At 38.0% G+C, this 19,370-nt stretch overlaps 1 protein-coding gene across 2 annotated transcripts in view; it reads left to right on the top strand.

Moving 5' to 3' along the window:
• LOC130625537 (uncharacterized) overlaps positions 1-18,651 on the top strand; it is a 54,555-nt gene extending 35,904 nt beyond the window's left edge. Inside the window, exons 59-88 of one of the 2 annotated variants that reach the window (XM_057440640.1) lie at positions 278-436; positions 814-6,570; positions 6,654-6,840; positions 6,937-7,080; positions 7,192-7,315; positions 7,424-7,562; positions 7,781-8,029; positions 8,169-8,315; positions 8,430-8,701; positions 8,799-9,435; positions 9,662-10,756; positions 10,869-11,080; positions 11,152-11,396; positions 11,775-11,927; positions 12,349-12,433; positions 12,525-12,641; positions 12,763-12,842; positions 13,108-13,319; positions 13,557-13,615; positions 13,788-13,966; positions 14,108-14,288; positions 14,659-14,832; positions 14,998-15,172; positions 15,290-15,437; positions 15,611-15,759; positions 15,847-15,983; positions 16,070-16,227; positions 16,763-17,042; positions 17,303-17,552; positions 17,648-18,651. In XM_057440640.1, the coding sequence (XP_057296623.1) occupies positions 278-436; positions 814-6,570; positions 6,654-6,840; positions 6,937-7,080; positions 7,192-7,315; positions 7,424-7,562; positions 7,781-8,029; positions 8,169-8,315; positions 8,430-8,701; positions 8,799-9,435; positions 9,662-10,756; positions 10,869-11,080; positions 11,152-11,396; positions 11,775-11,927; positions 12,349-12,433; positions 12,525-12,641; positions 12,763-12,842; positions 13,108-13,319; positions 13,557-13,615; positions 13,788-13,966; positions 14,108-14,288; positions 14,659-14,832; positions 14,998-15,172; positions 15,290-15,437; positions 15,611-15,759; positions 15,847-15,983; positions 16,070-16,227; positions 16,763-17,042; positions 17,303-17,552; positions 17,648-18,231 (12,488 nt within the window). In that variant the 3' untranslated portion in view covers positions 18,232-18,651. Of the gene's footprint in view, positions 1-277; positions 437-813; positions 6,571-6,653; positions 6,841-6,936; positions 7,081-7,191; positions 7,316-7,423; positions 7,563-7,780; positions 8,030-8,168; positions 8,316-8,429; positions 8,702-8,798; positions 9,436-9,661; positions 10,757-10,868; positions 11,081-11,151; positions 11,397-11,774; positions 11,928-12,348; positions 12,434-12,524; positions 12,642-12,762; positions 12,843-13,107; positions 13,320-13,556; positions 13,616-13,787; positions 13,967-14,107; positions 14,289-14,658; positions 14,833-14,997; positions 15,173-15,289; positions 15,438-15,610; positions 15,760-15,846; positions 15,984-16,069; positions 16,228-16,762; positions 17,043-17,302; positions 17,553-17,647 lie in introns of those variants that run through there. The other variant, XM_057440641.1, reaches the window with a different exon arrangement.
• The last annotated feature ends 719 nt before the right edge of the window (positions 18,652-19,370 follow it).

The following is a 19,370-nucleotide window of genomic DNA, read 5'->3' as shown; positions in this document are numbered from 1 at the left end:
AGTCTTTTGTGTGTCAAACTTGCTTAACTTTTATAGCAGGGTACGATCGTTTTGTTTAAAACCCCTCTTTTGGCCTTTTTCTTTTTTAACCTGCTCACTTCTGCTTTGGTTGTTGCTTACCAGATTTCAATCTTAAGTTGAAGGGTGTACATGTCATATTACTAACATGCATTTATGCACAATTCACAAGTGGGGCTATTTCGTTCGCAGCGTATCTTATATACTATTTAAACATGTTCGCGCACATAAAGCTGATAAAACTTGTTTGTATTTCTAGAAGACGACCAAATTGTGTATTCGAACAAGGTCGCCTGTACTATCCCCTTCCCAACCTCTTCTACATCCTACTCAACTGAGACTGAAGAGGCTGTTGTACCAGAAGTTTACTTACAACTTGCAGATCAACCTACGGATGATACTGACCAGATAGTTGCAGGTACCTACTGCTTTCTAAATTTCTAATTTTACTGAACGTAGAGTTGAAAATTATCTCCGGTGGTATTGTTCATTTGGGAAAAAAGTCAAACTTTATGACTATTACTGGAAATTAGTGGAATGTAAAGAGTTTTGTATTGTGTTGCAAATGTGCGTTTTTTATTTTCACGTAAAAATTTGATTCTATCAAGTCATTTTTGGTGCGAGACTTTCAACATTAAATTTATAACAGTTATTTTTTTAAGAGAAACATAAACATTGTTTTAGCATAAATGCTATTGTTGCAGCTATTGTCAAGCGTATGTAAGCGAAAGTTCTGACGAACCTGTCGCTCGTTTGTTTATACTGCTCAAGAATATTTCCTTCTTTTATTTTTAGATGGACCTAATGATACAGCGGGTCAACTTAAAGCTGAAATAGTAGAAGACACTGTTGAATCATTGGTAGTGGATGCAGACGATATATTATTGATCACTGAGGGAGCAGTTTCCTGGCATCCGACTGTAAGTGGACGAACATCACAAGTGAGTAGAAAGAGTTCCACACTCGACACAATACCTGAATCTGAAACAACAGCAGAAGAGTTGACACCCAGGGCTAAAGTTGAAGAAAAAGAACTAGCCTACTACGACGATCAGTATAAAAAGAAGTTAGCATTAATCTCAAAAGATCTGGTAGCTGAATTGATTAACATTTCACTTCATGAATTAAATGCCGAGTCGAGTACAGACGTTAGTGTTAAATCTGATGCAGTTTCATATCTTCCAGAAGACGAAATCCAACAGAATGTCTTGAATGTAATTGATGTTGTTGCAGAAGAAGAGAAAGAAGTTTTGAAAGAAGAACAAGAAAAACAACTACAACAACAACAACAACAACAACAACAAGTAAAACCAGAAAAAAAAGAAGAGGAAGAAGAAGAGCTGCTGCAATCTTTGGAAGAAAATTTAGAAAAAGAGAATAAATTGGTATTAGACGAGCGGACGGATGAAAAAATAGACTTAACATCTAGTGCCAATCAACCGTTTGAGCAAGAAGAAGTAACGTCATTTGAAGAGTTTGCTGCAGAAGTTCAAGAAGACGTCCAAGACAAAACTATTGCTCAGGAAATCGATGAAGATCAATCAACGGAATCTCAAGAGTCTCCAATTAAACAGAAAGTAGACGGAATATCTGAAGAACAAGTCAATTTAGATAAGGAGGACGCTACTCACGCTTTTGTTGTGAGAGAAGAATATCAAGAAACAAACGAGAGTGAAGCTGGTTCTGAATCAAACACTGAAGTGGAATCTGAAAAGGAAGGACCAGTTTGGAGTAAACGTTTTAGTAAAATTGTTGTGTATGCCAATGATGAAGTTTTAGAAAGTGAAGATGTAAATGAAGCTCTTGACGTAACAGCACAATCATATATTGATGAAGAGGTTAAAGAAACTGCCAAAGAAGTGCTTAAAGAAGAGAAAGCTGACAGATTAGACACAATGAAGCAAAAATTACTGGAGCTAAATCAAAGAGAACGAGAATTACAAGAAAGGGAGTTAGCATTACAACAAGAAGAAGAGCAGAAGAGGTTGGATGCAATTGATAACAAGGAGAAAGAGTTAAATGAAAGAGAAAGAGCCTTAGAGAATCGAGAAGAGCAGCAACTTTTAGATGAGATTGACAGAAGGGAAAAAGATTTGCAACGTTTAGAGGATCATGTGAAACAGAAGGAGCTTCAGCTTGCTGAACAAGAAGGTAAAAGGTTAGCCAAAGAAAAGGAAATGTTGGCAGAAGCTGAACAAAAACAGGCGATGGAAGAGCTCCAAAGAAAACAGAATGAACTACAAGCTCGACAAGAAGAATATGCTCAAAGAGAACTTGAATTGAAGAAAGAAAAGTTAAAAGCGATACAACAAGCAAACGAAAGAGAGGCTGAACGTAAAAAGCACGAATTAAAAAGAAAAGAAAACGAACTGAAATTAAAAGAGGATGAAATTCAGCGAAGTGAGTCAGCACTTTCTTTTAGATTGCAGGAAGCTGAATTACAAAAAACCGCTCTACAAGAAGAGGAAAGACGTCTCAAAGAAGAAGAGAATTTGAAATTGAAAGAGCTTGAACTTAGGGAAAGAGAAATGGACTTGAATAACAGAGAGAAAAAACTGAATGATCGAATACAAGCCGAGGAGGAACAAATGATGAAGCAAAAGTTACAGTATGAGCAGTGGAAACAAAAGGATCTGGAAGAGCAAGAAGAAAGGCTCAGACAAGCTGAGCTAGAAATAAAGTCAAAACTTGCCCAAGAAGAGGAAGAAAGAAAGAATAAATCTCAGGATCATGCAGCGGTAAAAGACGAGGATATATCCATCAATAACAGCAATGAAGAAACAGGCATTGAAATTACCCCAGTCACGTTCACGAATCAAGAAGAAGTATTTTTCCAAACAGATTCAATTTTACTGGCGGAAGAAGAACGTAAAAGAGACGAAATTCTAAGACAAGAAGCAGAAGAAGGCAGAAAAAGTGCGGAATTGGATAGAAAAATTGCAGAGGATAAGCGGCAAGCTGCGGAAGAAAAGAGAAAAATAGAATTTGAAAAGACTTTAGCAGATGCAGAAAGGAAACGCCTTAAAGCAGAGGAAGCAGAAAAAGAACGTCTTGCAGCAGAGGAAGCAGAAAGGGAACGTCTTTCAGCAGAGGAAGAAGAAAAAGAGCGTCTTGGAGCAGAGGAAGCAGAAAAAGAACGTCTTGCAACAGAGGAAACAGAAAGGGAACGTCTTTCAGCAGAGGAGACAGAAAGGACGCATCTTGAAAACGAGAAAGCAGAAAAAGAACGTCTTGCTCGAGAGGAAGCAGAAAGGGAACGTCTTTCAGCAGAGGAAACAGAAAGGGAACGTCTTTCAGCAGAGGAAGAAGAAAAAAAGCGTCTTGCAGCAGAGGAAACAGAAAGGGAACGTCTTTTAGCAGAGGAGGCAGAAAGGATGCATCTTGAAAACGAGAAAGCAAAAAAAGAACGTCTTGCTGAAGAGGAAGCAGAAAGGGAACGTCTTTCAGCAGAGGAAGCAGAAAGGGAACGTCTTTCAGCAAAGGAAGAAGAAAAAGAGCGTCTTGCAGCAGAGAAAACAGAAAGGGAACGTCTTTTAGCAGAGGAGGCAGAAAGGACGCATCTTGAAAACGAGATAGCAGAAAAAGAACGTCTTGCTGAAGAAGAAGCAGAAAAAGAGCGTCTTGCAGCAGAGGAAATTGAAAGGGAACGCCTTTCAGCAGAGGAAGCAGAAAAAGAGCGTCTTGGAGCAAAGGAAGAAGAAAAAGAACGTCTTGCAGCAGAGGAAATAGAAAGGGAACGCCTTGGCGCAGAGGAAATAGAAAGGGAACGCCTTGCAGCAGAGGAAACAGAAAGGGAGCGTCTTGCTGAAGAAGAAGCAGAAAAAGAACGTCTTTCAGCAGAAGAAGCAGAAAGAGAGCGTCTTGCAGCAGGGGAAACAGAAAGAGAACGTCTTGTAGTAGAGGAAGCAGAAAAATCCACCAGTTCAGAGTTAAATAAAACCGCCATTGATTTGGCAGAAAAAGTAAAACTAATTTCTGAACATGAGGTATTCGAAGAAGAGCTCACTAATGCGTCTGAGAATGTTGCTAGAGCTGTTAGTGCGCAATCTGAAAGAGACATTTTCAGGGAATACGAATCATCGAAGCAAAAGGCTGAAAAAGACAAACTAGATGCAGAAAAGGCCGAAAGAGAGAGACGCGCCGCAGAGGAAGCTGAAAAAGAGAGATTTGCCGCAGAAGAGGCTGAAAAAGAAAAACTCGCTGCAGAAGAAGCCGAGAAAGAAAGACTCGCTGCAGAAGAAGCCGAGAAAGAAAGACTCGCTGAAGAGGAGACCGAGAAAGAAAGACTCGCTGCAGTAGAAGCCGATAAAGAAAGACTCGCTGCAGAAAAAGCTGAAAAAGAGAGATTTGCCGCAGAAGAGGCTGAAAAAGAAAAACTCGCTGCAGAAGAAGCCGAGAAAGAAAGACTCGCTGCAGAGGAGGCTGAAAAAGAAAGACTCGCTGAAGAGGAGACCGAGAAAGAAAGACTCGCTGCAGTAGAAGCCGATAAAGAAAGACTCGCTGCAGAAAAAGCTGAAAAAGAGAGATTTGCCGCAGAAGAGGCTGAAAAAGAAAAACTCGCTGCAGAAGAAGCCGAGAAAGAAAGACTCGCTGCAGAGGAGGCTGAAAAAGAAAGGCTCGTTGCAGAAGAGGCTGAAAAAGAAAGAATCGCTAAAGAGGAGGCCGAGAAAGAAAGACTCGCTGCAGTAGAAGCCGAGAAAGAAATACTCGGTGCGGAAAAGGCTGAAAAAGAAAGAATCGCTGTAGAGGAGGCTGAGAAAGAAAGAATCGCTGCAGAAGAAGCTGAGAAAGAAAGACTCGCTGCAGAAGAGGCTGAAAAGGAAAGAATCGCTGCAGAAGAGGCTGAAAAAGAAAGAATCGCTGCGGAAAAGGCTGAGAAAGAACGAATCGCTGTAGAGGAGGCTGAGAAAGAAAGAATCGCTGCAGAAGAAGCTGAGAAAGAAAGAATCGCTTCAGAAGAAGCCGAGAAAGAAAGACTCGCTGAAGAGGAAGCTGTGAGAGACAGACTCGCTGCAGAAGAGGGCGAGAAAAAAAGAATCGCTACAGAAAATGCTGAGAAAGAAAGACTCGCTGCAGAAGAAGCTGAAAAAGAAATAGCCACAATGCTAGAACAGGAAGACGATGCGACATCTAGTGTGTCAACAGAAAGCGAGTTAAGAACGCAGAGCGCAGCTCTTGTTTACGATGTTACTGCTGCTTCTGAAAAAGAAATATTCAGAGAATATGTCGATCTTCATGAAATGTCTGAAGAAAGAGACATCGCGCGTTTAATGGCTGGAGAACTAGCTCGAAGTATCAGCAGACAATCTGAGCACGAGGTATATGAAGAAGAGCTTGAAAACACGAGTTCAAACATGGCGTATCTGACTGTTGATGATGCGGAAAAGGAAATCTTTGCAGAATACGAAGAACTATTAAATCAAAAACATAAATCTGCGCATGTGAAAGAAAAGGAAATTAACGACATTTCTGCCGAGGAAGTTGTTGAAATTATTGAAGAAAACAACAACGAGGAGAGTGAAGCAAAGCAGGAAGAAGAACAAGAAGAAGAAGTTGATGAAGATGATGTTAGTGATATTGATGAATTAGTTTTGAACAACACTATGGACGACTGCAAACCAACATCTGTCGCATTTGAAACAGTTATGATCAAAAGTACCGAGATGGAGAACGAAAAAGCGTTAAATGACAAAACGGAGGAGAGTAATGAAACAAAACAAGCCGACAAAACGTTCGAATCAGAGACAAGGTATGATGAGCATGAGAATGAAGTCGAAAAGATATTGCTAGAAGAGCAAACCATCACAGATCGCAAAATGACACCGTTAGAAGAGGAACTTGATAAAAAGGAGAAAGAGCATGCAGCTGCACGAGCTGTTGAAGAAGCTCGAATCAAACACGAGCGGGAAGAGTTACTGCTTCAACAAGAAGCATTAAAGAACGAACGACTTAAGCTGGAAGTGGAGGCTGAAAAAGCAAGACTGCAACGTTTGCAAGAGAAACAGAAAGAAGAAGAACAACGACACTTAGAAGAATTGGAAGAAATCAAACAAAAAACTAAGGAACTCAAAGAGGAACAGCAAAAACGAAGAGAGGAAATTGAAGCGCGGAAAGCAGCCGTTGAAAAGGCCAAAGCAGACATCACTGTCAAAGTAGTTGCAGATTTAATGACGAGTGGTGTCAGCCGAGATGTCATAGAAGACGTTATCGACGATTTTGTGAACGAGTTGTTAGACGATGCTGCTCATGATTTGTCGCGAGAAGCTGTGCAAAGTGCTGTTAAAGAGATACGCGAAGAAACAACGAAATCTCCTCCAGCTACTGCCGACTCAGCAATTGTAGATGATATGAAATCTCTTAGTAGTTCGAAACTGGTGTCGTCAGAAGTAGCCTTGGAACGAATTAAAATACATCGTGCCACACCCGAGGAAGAAAGCTTATTTAGGAATATGAAGAAACATAAAGCAACCAAATTCGATGTGGAGGAGAGCGAAGTCAGTCACTCCGTGGCTGATGAAACTGAACTGATTATAGAACAACATAACATTGCAGGTAGGTAAAATCATGATGGCGCCTATTAGACGTAATATTACGTCACAGATATTTTTAAGTTTATATTTATTTATTTATTTAAGCTCAAGATGAAAAAAAAGGAAAGAAACTTTATCAAGGTTTGGATATCAGTGTGAGATCAACAGAGAACAACAAATTACGATTACAGTGGGACTGGACACCAAGTATATTAAACTCTGGCTTTAAAGTATGGTACAGCGTTTTAGTACTGGGAACAAAATTTGGACCCAACATTAACAGTCATAAAAGGTGAATGAAGTAACAGTTTTAGTTAATCATCCTTTCCTCTGCTACTTTGGTTGTCCTTTTCATCTATTTTTTTTCAACCTTTCTCTGTTATCTTAGTTACAAGTTTCATAACAGTCCCTTGCCTGAGGCTTGGCCGATGACAAACCGTGACAAAATGAAAGAAGTCTGTGTACAACATTGCTGGGATACATATGGAAAAGTGATGGATATCAAAGGTTTGAAACCAAGATATACATACAGGTAAGATTTCTGTAGATGTATATAGAACGCTGGAGAAGACGTCTGAACAATGTAATGTATTCGTGTTCTGGTTATTTCCTTATTGTGCATAGTATTATCTTTCTATTTTAGAATATGTGTTCTTGGACGACGTGACAGAAGTGGACAACGATTGACGTTTGGTCATATCCAATTTACCATGCCAGGAGCTCCGTCAAGACCAAATTTGAAAGTTGACAGACTTGGTGATAAAGAGGTGCATCTTGTTGCGGAATCTTCTCTAGATTTAAGAAATGAAAATAAAATTGAGCCTGTACATATACTGACGAACGGTTTTCTAAGATAATATTTCTAATTTTGTTAGGTTGCGTTGTCATGGGAACCAGTCACGAGCTACGGCGACGCCTATTTATGTGGTTACCAGTTATATTATAACGACATACCCAGCGGTGACTTGTTTACACCTGACATTCTGCAAGCAACTATTTCTGATCTTGAACCAGGTAAAAAGAGTTTGTTGTTTCATAGTAGAATACGGGAGTTATGGACGGTATATAGATTCGTAAAGTTCTATGGCATATGCATGCTTTTGGTATATATACAATTTACGATGCTGATATATAGGCTCGGGCATTATGCTATTAAATTGTTTTAACATTTTTGGTATTACATTATATTTATATCTATCCCTAAAAGCATATTATTTTGTTTCATACTTTAGGTACAAGTAACAAATTCACATTAGTCGCCGTCACTAAGCATACTGTTGGCAACAGCCGTCCGTCTCGAGCGATTAAAGTCCGTTGTCCACAGCAACCACCTGTGATTGACGATGTGTATCAGGTTGACACGAATGAGATTGGTGTCATCTTATTGACATGGCAGGTACCTGTCAATAACAGTCAGGACATTGTGACGGCTGAAGAAGATGATGAGAACGTGGTTCGTCACTATCAACCTGTAGTTAATGGTAAGTGTGAACGTGCCTGATTAAAATTATAGTAAGTGTGATCATTACACAGGTGGAAGCACTGCGAAGTTACAATGTCATGAATGTTATAACTATAGTATAATTCCTCAAAGTGTCACAACAAACTTTTATTTTGCAGAGGAAAAAAACGCAGACTCAGATGACGACGACTTTGATGATGGTGATGTAGATACACCAAGATCAGCTCGTGTAATGGAAGCATCAAAAATCACCTGCTTCTTAACAACAGTGGATGGAGAGCTGTATGGCAGATGCTCTCCTGATGGTGTGTTATTATTTTTTCGCCCTTGTTCATCTTGTTGATATGACGGTTTTTATTGTTGCAGTTTAAGTGGTTTCTCTAGTTCTCTTCATGACGTACTGACTAATCCTATTTTAGCTAATGAGAAAGATTACATTGGCTACGAAATTGGAAACTGTAGAATAGGTCAAGAATATGCGATCAGTATACGTTCGTATCACGAACCAGAATCGTTTGAAAGTAACGATCGTAGGGTAACATGTGGATGTTCTTCTGAAGAATCTCCCACTATCAAATGCGCACCTGTTAGTCCACCCAAAGCACCCAAACCATTGCTTAAATCAGTTAGTGCGGAGGGAGTCAGTATTATTTGGGAACGCGCAAAAGAATACGGCTCGGCTTTGCTATCAGTAAGTTACTTTTAAAAATGGTGGCTTTTCAGACTGTGCTTAGTGTGGGTGTTGTTCGCTTGTTCGTCGAAAACTATACTATGTTGTTTTTTTGTAGGGTTATCTTATCCAAATAAACAAGCAAATTTACGGCGAACGATTAGCTGCTAACTGTACTTCAACATGTTTATCAGAACTTACACCTGGTCTCGATTATAAAATTAATCTCATTGCATTAACAGAACACCCTGTCGGTAAACAGAGGCAAACAGAGGAAACTATGCAAGAAACAGTGAGCGTGTATGATAGTATATACAACTCAGACGATGAACTCTCTGTTGAATCTTACGATGATGGCGTCATAATGCAGAAAAATAAATCCACTGGATATACGAAGACAAAATCTGCAGACAGTGGGAGGAGAACTATTTCCAGCCTCTCCGACGCAGATGATTTAATGAACTTTATGTCTACCGTGAAAACAATGAGAAATGCAAGCGATCAACTGGAAAAATATCCGGCATGCAAATCTGGACCCAGTCTACTTGTCAATTATAATAACTTAGTTGTTCCTCCAGATCACGTGACTTTAGTGGACGTTCTTGGTACATCAGCGCAACTAGCTTGGAATTTTTCCGTCCCGAGAAATATCAAAAATTCAAAGGGTATGATTCTAGTACGTCCAGAGGTATTTAGCGTTCTGTATTGGAAGAATGGGGAGAGTATTGTAACTGCAAAGATAAAAGAAACAAAAGGTATGTGCCACTACTTTACCGCCATCATTTGTTTAATAATTCTTTATGAGCAGAGTTAAACCAAGCAGCATGTAGTCCTATTGCTTTCTATAAGATTGAACCCAATGCATATGTGTCAGTTTGTTTTGAAGACTTTTTTGCTATGATGAAGTGACTGTGCTTGAAGTTAATGATTCTTGATACAGCGTGCAGATGATGATTATTTAATTTAACTTGTTTTTTTTAGGAACAAGAATGTTTTTATCAGATTTAAAACCAGGAACAGATTATGATGTCGTCGTGGAAGCTAAAGCTCGCCATCAAAACCAACGCGATGCGTGGGACCCGCATGATCCTTTCTTATGCAAAGAACAAGGTAAAACGATCTCATTCCGTACCGGACATCCTCCGATGGTTCCTACAGAGTTCAGTGTTATTGGTGGCTCCACAAAGTCTTTGCGTTTGGCATGGAACGAACCCATTCAACGTGGTGTGAAAGTGAATAAGTTTTTAGTGTCTGTTGCAGGGCCTGCTCATAGTATGGAAAAACTAAATTTAACAAGTACGCAGGATTCTACAAGCACCGCTAGTTTGAACAATACACCGCGAAGTGGTCGACGTAGTAAATCGAAGAGACACATTGTTTCCAATGGCAACAACTCGGTTCAAATTATACCTCGGGTTTACGAAGTGCCTGCTGATACGGTTATATATGAAGTAAAAAATCTTGTTGAAAGAACAGAATACGTAATTACTTTACACATGGTTACGTCGCATTCAGATTCCGAGAAGGTGAAGCAACTGTACGACTCTCCGTCGTTTGTGAACACTGTTGAAGACGATATATGGACTCCCTATGTGACAACCACAGGGATAACAGCTGGTATAGATCCACCAGAATGTCTACATGTAACAAAAAGAGATGTAAATAACATTTCTCTCGAATGGAAAGCAGGTAAAGCGTACGGGATGTATTCCTTGTTATATAATATAATACGCTGGAATGAAATCGAGGTTGAAGAAACAGAAAGCATATCAACACGAGACAAGCTTCCAAAACTCCATGCCCAGACATCAGGTGCTGTCCAAGTACAGGGTGATGTTTCTGAAGTTACGATAGCGAATTTATATCCTGGTACTAACTTTGAGTTTCACGTTGAAGCGTGCTTCGGTACGGATCAGATTGATCCTGAGCGCGAAAATGTTATTACGGAAATCGCACTGACTGATAAAGTGTCGGCTTGGACATCTGCACCACCTGGTAAGCCAAGGCTGTTGCTGCGAAGTATAAATCAAGATGAGTTTGAGTTAAGTTGGGATCGACCTGTGTTGTTGGATTTAGGTAAGAAGCTTAAAGAATGTTAAGACATACTGTCATATTGTGGCTGAAAATAGTAGAAAAAATTGTTAGTTAAGCTATCGGCAAGTTGCTTGATTTTTAATTTAACTTTTAGATACTTCACAGAAAGTAAACAAGGAAGCTGCGAGTGCGATACGAAGATCATTGTTAGGCTATAGAATGGAGATAAATTTTGATGAGTGCGCGATTCTATCACCATCAGTGACGTCATATACGTACAAAAAACCGAAACCTGGTCAAAGCTATTCGTTTCTATTATCCGCTGTTACTTGCTCTGCGAATACACTTAAAGAGCGTCGTACAAGGGTAAGTGCTTTTATATTCTCTCCGATGGAGTAATGTTTTCTGTGTGTTGCAAGTTTCTTTTTTCGTTCTAGTGGCAAGAGCTGTTAGCTGGACCTCACTCAAAGATTTTTGAACAGAAAGATATACCAGTTGATTATCCTGCTGAAGATGTAGATGAAACTCCATCTGAGATGATAACAGTAAACACTCCACTTCGACATGAGGTTATTCAATTTGATTGGTTGTCTTGTAAATACTCGAAGCGGGGATCAAAAAGTTCTTCTGGAAAAGAGGCAAAAGGCTCGGAAGATGATGGACCAGGGACTATAGTTGTCAGGTCTGTATTTTTAACGTTTAGAACGGCTTATGTCTTGTTGTGTTAGGTGTAAACATGGCTTATATGTGGAACTGATTTGCTCATTAGAATGAAAATAGTCGTTAACCTGTAAGAAATATTATATGATGGCCTATTTCGTGCGTCCTTAACACAAAGTTATGATTTTGGTTGCCAGTTGAAACAAATTGTGATTAAAACTAACATAGAGACTGGTGGCTAACCTGTGAAAAAAACCACGCCCGTTGCAAGGAAGTCGATAAAAATATACCAAATTTACTTTTCGTGTGTCTGTAAAACGACGCTTTCTATCTTACGCACATATGAAAAATACGGTTATTATTATAACAGACTAGTAGCAAAAAAAAATTTTTTTTCCAGGTACAAGATTACAGGTAAAGAGATTGAAGTGGATTCTTTAAAAATTCACTGGACATGTCACACTGATGACAATGATGATGACGATGAAGAACATTTCTCAGATGATTTGGATTATGATTCGCGTGGATATGAAATACACCATCCAAAACCAAAGTACGATTTTTATTAGTAAGAAAAAAAAAGCTATATAACGTAACGAGTTTATCACTTGAATAACCAGGCAAATACGTAACTATAGATATATTAAAGAAAATAATTTTTTGGTCACACGCGATAGTGAACTGGCGTATAAATTAGGGTCCGTCCGTCCGCCTGTCTGTCCGTATGTCACAGCTTTTCTTTAGATCTGCTCATTAGTTTTTTCTGATATTTTGCACAATTTTACTTATCAATGAATGATAGAGTGACATTTTTGAAAATAAAATCATAATGGCGCCAAACTCCCAAAACTACCCCATGTTGACCGAAAATAAAGTTTTCATGTTTGTCTAAAAAAGTTCCTTGTTTTATTGTTTTTATGCTTGTGTTTATTATTTGCGAGTGACTATAAAGATGTAAACTTGTTGTGTTTTAGAAGCGTGTATGCAATCCGCGTGGAAGCAATTCTTGAAGAATATGGTTCACCAGTTACAATAAGTTCTCCTACTGTTTACTGTCAGGTATGATTACATGTAATAACAAACAAATAAACAAATAAAGAAATAAAAAGGTTTTAGACGAAATGTAATATATAGTTTTTTTCTCATGTAGATACCAGGAGCTCCTGATGCACCTTCGATAGCATGTCGTCAAATTACTAAGAATGGATTTACACTAGAATGGAATGAGCCGCAAACATATGGTGGGAATGAAATCGGTGGTTATCATGTGAGTTATCGAAAGTTTTGTTTTTGATTGTTGTTTCAGTAATATTTCACCGCTCCATTTCCTCTAATCATTTTTCTGTGGATTGACTTATTTTTACCAAATACGTGTGTGTACTTTTTAGGTCTGCGTGAATGGTTCAAAGATGGGTAAAACACTCCCAACCACGTGCAGGAGCTGTACTGTACCATGCAGACCTGGAAGGTAGGAATGTTTGTATGTTTTTAATCTGTGAGGACACTTCGGTAAGAAACTTCTGGAACGGCAATAATATTGCTGCAAATTGATTGGTTGTTTACTAATTTATTCTTTTGTTGTTCATCAATGAACAAGTCTCAAACGAGTGGTAAATAACAAAGCATTGCATGTTGGGTAAAAATTGTAGAAACGATGCCAACAATGATCTGGTCATGATTTCAAACATGAAACTTACTGCTGACCATAATTCTTATCTTATTGTTTATTGTAGAACGTACAAAGTTCACATGACTGCATTGAGTTCCGACCCTGGGTTTAATGAATCAGAGAGATCAAACGAGCTGTTGGTCAACACACAATCCGAAAATTATCAAAAGTCTTCTAAAAAATCCGAGAAGAAAGATAAAGGGCTTTCTTTTCATGTGAATGTTGTCTCCACTTACGATGATGCAATAGAAGTGGAATGGCACCAACCTTTGTTTAGTAAGTTAAAATACGCTTTGTTTAGTAAGTGAGAACGTGATTTGTTCAGTAAATCAGAACACGATTTGTTTAGTAAGCCAGAACACGCTTTGTTTAGTAAGTCAGAACACGCTTTTTTTAGTAAGTTAGAACACGCTTAGTTTAGTAAGTCAGAACACTTAACAAAAATATTTTCCGTTTTTCGTTTGGTTCGATATATCAGGTCCTAATAACATTATGTTTCGTGTATTTTTGTAGATGATGGAGATATTGTGCACGCTTACGTCATTCAATGGAGCACAATGCTGCAATCGAAGGTATGAATGTGATAAAATGTGTATCAAATAAAAAAACATTGGATTTCGTTACTGAGAGGACTTTACACTTACCTAGCATCATTTCTTGTTTCTTTTTATTTCAATTTGTAATTTCTCTGCCCTTTATCTCCTTCGGTTGTAAGAAATTTATACTTTCAGTATTTTTATATAGCCTCAATCAACCAAGCTACTTGGATCACAACAAGATTACGTCATGAGTTATCTGTCTATCGGTACGACGTATTTTGTAACTGTGACGGCGTACGATGCTGACGGTGTTGTCATAGCAAAATCAAATCAGTTAGATGCACAAACATCTGCGAACATCGACACACCTGTACTTAGAGTTGGGTAGGTCATCCTTATGTACAGCTTTGTTTTTCTTCTTTCTTGCGCCTTTAATATGTAATAGAACTGTTATTATCCAGGCAAAGTCCGCCAAATTGTGCAAGCTAACTGAGAACATCAGCTATTCAAAAAAAATTTATTTAGATCATGCTCTGCAACGAAAGTCGAGTTAGAATGGTCAAAGCCTAAAACATATGGAGACGCGGAAATCGACAAGTATTTGCTGCGCTTGGATGGATGTGATTATGCTGACATCAGCAAAGATAGTAAATCTTATGTTTTCTCGTCGTCAGAATCTGGAAATACATATTGCTTTCAATTGCAGGTAAGTGTGTCGAGGGCTTTAACTTTTAATGTTAAGATACAATCTTAAGTGTGGCGAAGGCTTTAACTATACGCCTTTTTTATAAGCAACATTTTATGAAATGGAAGCTTAATTTTTATTGGCGCATCAGCAACACGTGAATTTGGTCTTCCCCAGTAGAAAATCAGCAAGCAACAAGTAGACAGCTGTTCAACCTGTAAAACACAGCAACTTAAGCAACATTAAACCTCAATCAAAATTTTGTGTTGCTTATAAGAAAAAAAACAAAGGAGATAAAGGACAAATTGAAAACTGAAACAAAACTTGTACGTGGAAATGTTGAGATAGAATCGTAATTCTGTTTAACATTTCCTATCAAAACTGTTTTCAGGCTATCAGCTCGAAGATTGGTTATAACAGTCAGTTTTCACAAGAACTACATGTCACGTGTCCTGGTGCGACTGCTCCGGAACTTTACAGAATCAAAACAACCGCTGCAAATCGCATTAAAGTTTGTTGGAAGCAACCTGCTTTGAAAGGAGGTGCTACTGTGAAATCTTACTGGGTACGTTGATTGCACGTAATTCCATCCTTTTCTTTGTTAACTTATTAATATACTAGTCGCTAACACGTGGAAAAATCCCCTTTATATATCACATTTCTTGTCTTCGTAAAAGGACGCGGCTTTCGCAGAAACACTGACAGAAGGAATACGGCTATTATTATTTAGGTTTATTACTGTTTAACAAAACCTGGTGTTTTTAATATTTCTCCCGATGACATCATCAACGACCCTTCAGTGATCGCTCACGGCCCGATAGCAGCAAATAAGGAAGAAGATTGTTTAGATGGAGTGAACCCATATGCGATGTATAACGTTCTGTTACAAGTTGACTTAAACCCTGGTATGCACTGTTCTTCTCCGTACATTGTTTTTTATTTTTTGTTCACGCGGTTTGACAAAGTCGTTTTTTGGTTTCGTCCACTCTGCTAATAGTCACATGATTTGTTGCTGTTTTTAGATGATTGTGAAAGTATTTACTCTCAACCCTTGAGAACGAAAGCAGCAATGCCTCCCAACCCTCCACGTATCAGCGCAGAAATCGTCGGTATGGAGGAGAGAGTGCAACTGGAAGAACATTTATATCATTTAACATCGAGAAGAGACAGGTACGAGAATAGGACCCTGCATATTTAGATTATCAGCGTTAATGCAGTCTTTTCATGATCACGTACAGCGTGTCCATATATTTTCATATCTGTCCATATCCTCCGTAGCAGAGGTTGTGCGCTAGTAACAGTAAAAGTTTCTCAAAATTATTCGTAACTTTTTGCGTATTTAGGTTGTCTCGAGAGATCAACATTCTTCGTGGTCTAGTTGTCATCAAACATTTGTCTGATAGAGACGAAGAGATTTCTCGATTATCCAAATCGATTGCAAAAATCGACAACAAAATGATTGAAGTGCTCAGAGAAATAAAAAAATACACAGGTAATTTTCGTGCTAATTTTACATCAACATATTTTTAAATGGAATTGAGCGAATCAGGTTATTTGCATGTTTTACTTCTGCGCTTAGGGACAGTGATGGCGATTCTGCGGTGGAATTTTCCTGGCCATGATGGCGATGCTGTTGCTACTGGTTACCAAATATATGTTAATCAACGTCAATATGGTGGCGATTTATCTGTGCATACCACTAATGCACTAGTTGAGGTGATTATCTTTCATTTAATTTCCCCTAACGACCGATTTTTGTTCTGTTTTCTCTACCTGATGTCATTTTATTTTTTTTAATTTAGCTACCTTGTGATATGCGACCTCACGTGGTTACTGTTGTCACGACAACCAATCATCCTGTAGGAAGTAGCAACGATTCCAATGTGATAAAGATCTCCACGGAGGAGTTCTTTCCATTCTCATTTTTCTGTTACTTTGATACGCATGTCAGAGGTGCAAGGTATGTTGTGTATTATTTACATGAAGATAGATGCGTGTATATAGGTGATTGAGTTAATCACATAATGTGAACAAATCATCTTTCTACATGCGTGTATTCGCAACATTGAAAACAAGTATTCTTGTTGGCACTCCATCGTTCTGTAGCTGAAAATTATCCCCTCGTATGTTTATTATAAATACCACTAAGGTTATCCTGTTGCATAAAGTCAAATATATCATGTTTGCTATCTCATGTGTCGCAACACCAACTTTTAATGGCGCACAGACTTCTGTGACAAAAAAGTAACACGTCCATAAAGAACTAAGAAGTCTATAATCGGGATTAGCTAAGAAGGCGTTTGAAGGAACTTTGTTACTAGTGAGATGTTTTAAATAACATATTATAATAATCCTATATTATAACATATAATAGGGCCTACAGCTAGTCATATATAACTTTGTATGCGTTGGCCTACAGCTAGTCATATATAACTTTGTATGCGTTGCTAGTTTGTTACTTCCCACACACGTATCATCTGTTCTTCTATTCTTAGATTCCCCGCAACTGGTTGTTGCAATTACGAAGAAAGTTTACAAGTTGAAATGAGTCGAAAACATGACAAACCCGGTAATGCGATTCCCTATAGAGGATTACTGGATAAAAAGATACCTCCACCGTGTGCAGAAGGTTTGGAAATAAGAAGTGGGGAGTGGAAACCCATTGTTGAGAAAACTGGAAAGCCAACTTTTATTTTGTTTTGGACGAAATGGTGTCGTGCGTCTATTCGCTTGATGAAGTTCTTGACGCAATATGCTGAAGATAACCCGCAAGATGTAAGTTCGAACGAAATGCTTTGTGGGTACCCATGCTTCAGCATACGGGCTCGCTTGTGTTGTCTTTATTTTTGCATTCTAATTTTTTGACACTGCATATCAAATCAACTTTTTTTCTGCGTAAGGTTGACAGGCATGAAGTAAAATAGAATTGGGAATCCAGATCGTTTAAAATAGGTTTTATTACAAACATTATCTTAGATTAAACATTGTTGTAATTCACAACTTCGTTAGTCACATTTTTTGTTTCGTTTTTTCAGTTCGCTTTTGTTTCCTGTTGCACACACAGTGGAGAGTCTTCAAAAATACATTTACACAAACTTACTGAAACATTTCAACAATATGGTTGGTCGGAGTTAGCATCTGTCCGACATCTATGTACATGTCAACAGAATGTTGACAATCAGTTGATACGACGCCGTCTGTCTGTGAATACATTCGCTTTAAGTTCCACGGCGGAGTTGTATGGTGTGGTTGGTGTGCCGTCAATTGTCATTGTTAACGCAGAAGGTAAGGAGTTTTTTTTAAGTAAAATAATTGAATATCGTATTCATTAAAATTGTAAATTATCTTTTCCAGACTTACTTTAAAATTTTATTTTTCAGGTTATGTTTCTTGGCAAGGAAGGTTATGTGCGTTGAGTTATAATTCATTCTCGCAATCCGTCCGTCATATTATGAGTCAGGTGTCACGCATTCCGTGCGATGTGCACGATTGTACGATGTGTACCGCTGAGTCTCATCAAGATTTCAATCACGTCGAATACAATCAAGCTGACTTCAGTAGTAATAAAAGCACACCACGGTCTTCTGTGAAACGAAATTTCTTTCCTGGATTAAGCACATCGTCAAGATCTAAAAAAGATATTAAAAAGAAATTGCGCGCAAATCCGAATTCTTCAGCGTCTACTGGCTATTCCCCAAGAATTCTTGCATACTCGAAAAAACCCACTTATCCCCACTCGAAATCTGCCTCGCCAAGTTTTGATAACCCATATGAGGAAGTGTTTATTCAAGAAATTCTGACGCCGCGCCAAAATAAAAGAAATAATTCGATATTTCCGAACATAGAGGAAACTCCGACAAAAACACGTCGAATTCGTATAAGCGCTGGCCCAAAATCAAGTCAAAGAACTATTTCAGCACCTTCGGTGGAAAACAAGAATTTAAAAAAAGTATATGCCAAATAAAGCTTATTTTAAATTATATACATATTTTTTTTAAATGTAAATAAATATAGAAGTATCTTTTTAAACAGATAAAAATCGTGTTAAAAATGTCAGAAAAAAGTTTCTAACGAGAATAACCCAAGATTTCGAATTCTTATCATGGATTTCTCAACGAAGGTCACTATTTCTTCATAGTTTACTCAACAGAGGTCGAAAAATTTGTAAACACATACATACGACTGTTTATTATTTAAGGTAAAAAAGTTATTATGTTGTAAATATTTAAGTAAATATATGTTTGGGTTTTTCTATTTTTACAAATTAGTTGTATATATACGTAATCGTTATGTTCCATTTTTTGTAAATCATTGGTTGAAAGACTTACGCTAAATATTGTATAGCTTACGTATGCAGAATAATATTAATATATTAAATCTGGTAGACTTTCTCTTTTCGTTTTACCATTTGTTAACTAATTTATTTAGGGCTAAATTTTCGCTGAACAATACTTTAAGAGGAGAAACTGAATTTGTTGACCAAATTCGCGAAGTTTTCCAAAAGCGCTAATTTGCAAGAATTAATGAACATAAAACTTTTTCTTTTGATTAGCGAGAATTGTTATTCGTAAAAAACATTTCGGTCTATTTTAGTTTCAATTTTATGCTTTTTCGATAATGAAAGGATTTATGTTGAGTTTCAAACCTTGAATTTGTTAGGATTTTGCTGATTTGGGAGATATAATGCTTGCAAGATTTTCAAAAAGATTAATACTAGCCCGGGGTATGACAATACTTGTGAGTCAGCGTTGAATGCCAGGTTGAGCGCTTAATAGGAGCCGCAAACTGTGCCACACATTCAAGGGAATACAGATATGCAGTATGTTGTATATCAGGTTAAGCGCACACATTATAGTGCTTCGAGTGTAATATATTTCAAAAAAATAAAATTTCTGCAACATTAGCCGAAATAAGAACACAGTTTACAGCCCGTTGTTACTCGGTCATAGGAAAAATCATTAGACAATCTTCTTTCTTCTTTTTTTGAGGGAGGGGGGAGATTCCCGCAAAGTTAAAAAAAGCGCTTAGTACAGATAAATTGTGTCACATATATATAGGCGTAATACCCTTGCTGTGTTTATGTCGATCTGTAAAATGCACCTT

This window comes from Hydractinia symbiolongicarpus, chromosome 14, assembly GCF_029227915.1.
Source record: "Hydractinia symbiolongicarpus strain clone_291-10 chromosome 14, HSymV2.1, whole genome shotgun sequence".
Classification (NCBI taxonomy): Eukaryota; Metazoa; Cnidaria; class Hydrozoa; order Anthoathecata; family Hydractiniidae; genus Hydractinia; species Hydractinia symbiolongicarpus.
This window is presented reverse-complemented; position numbering and strand designations above follow the sequence as displayed.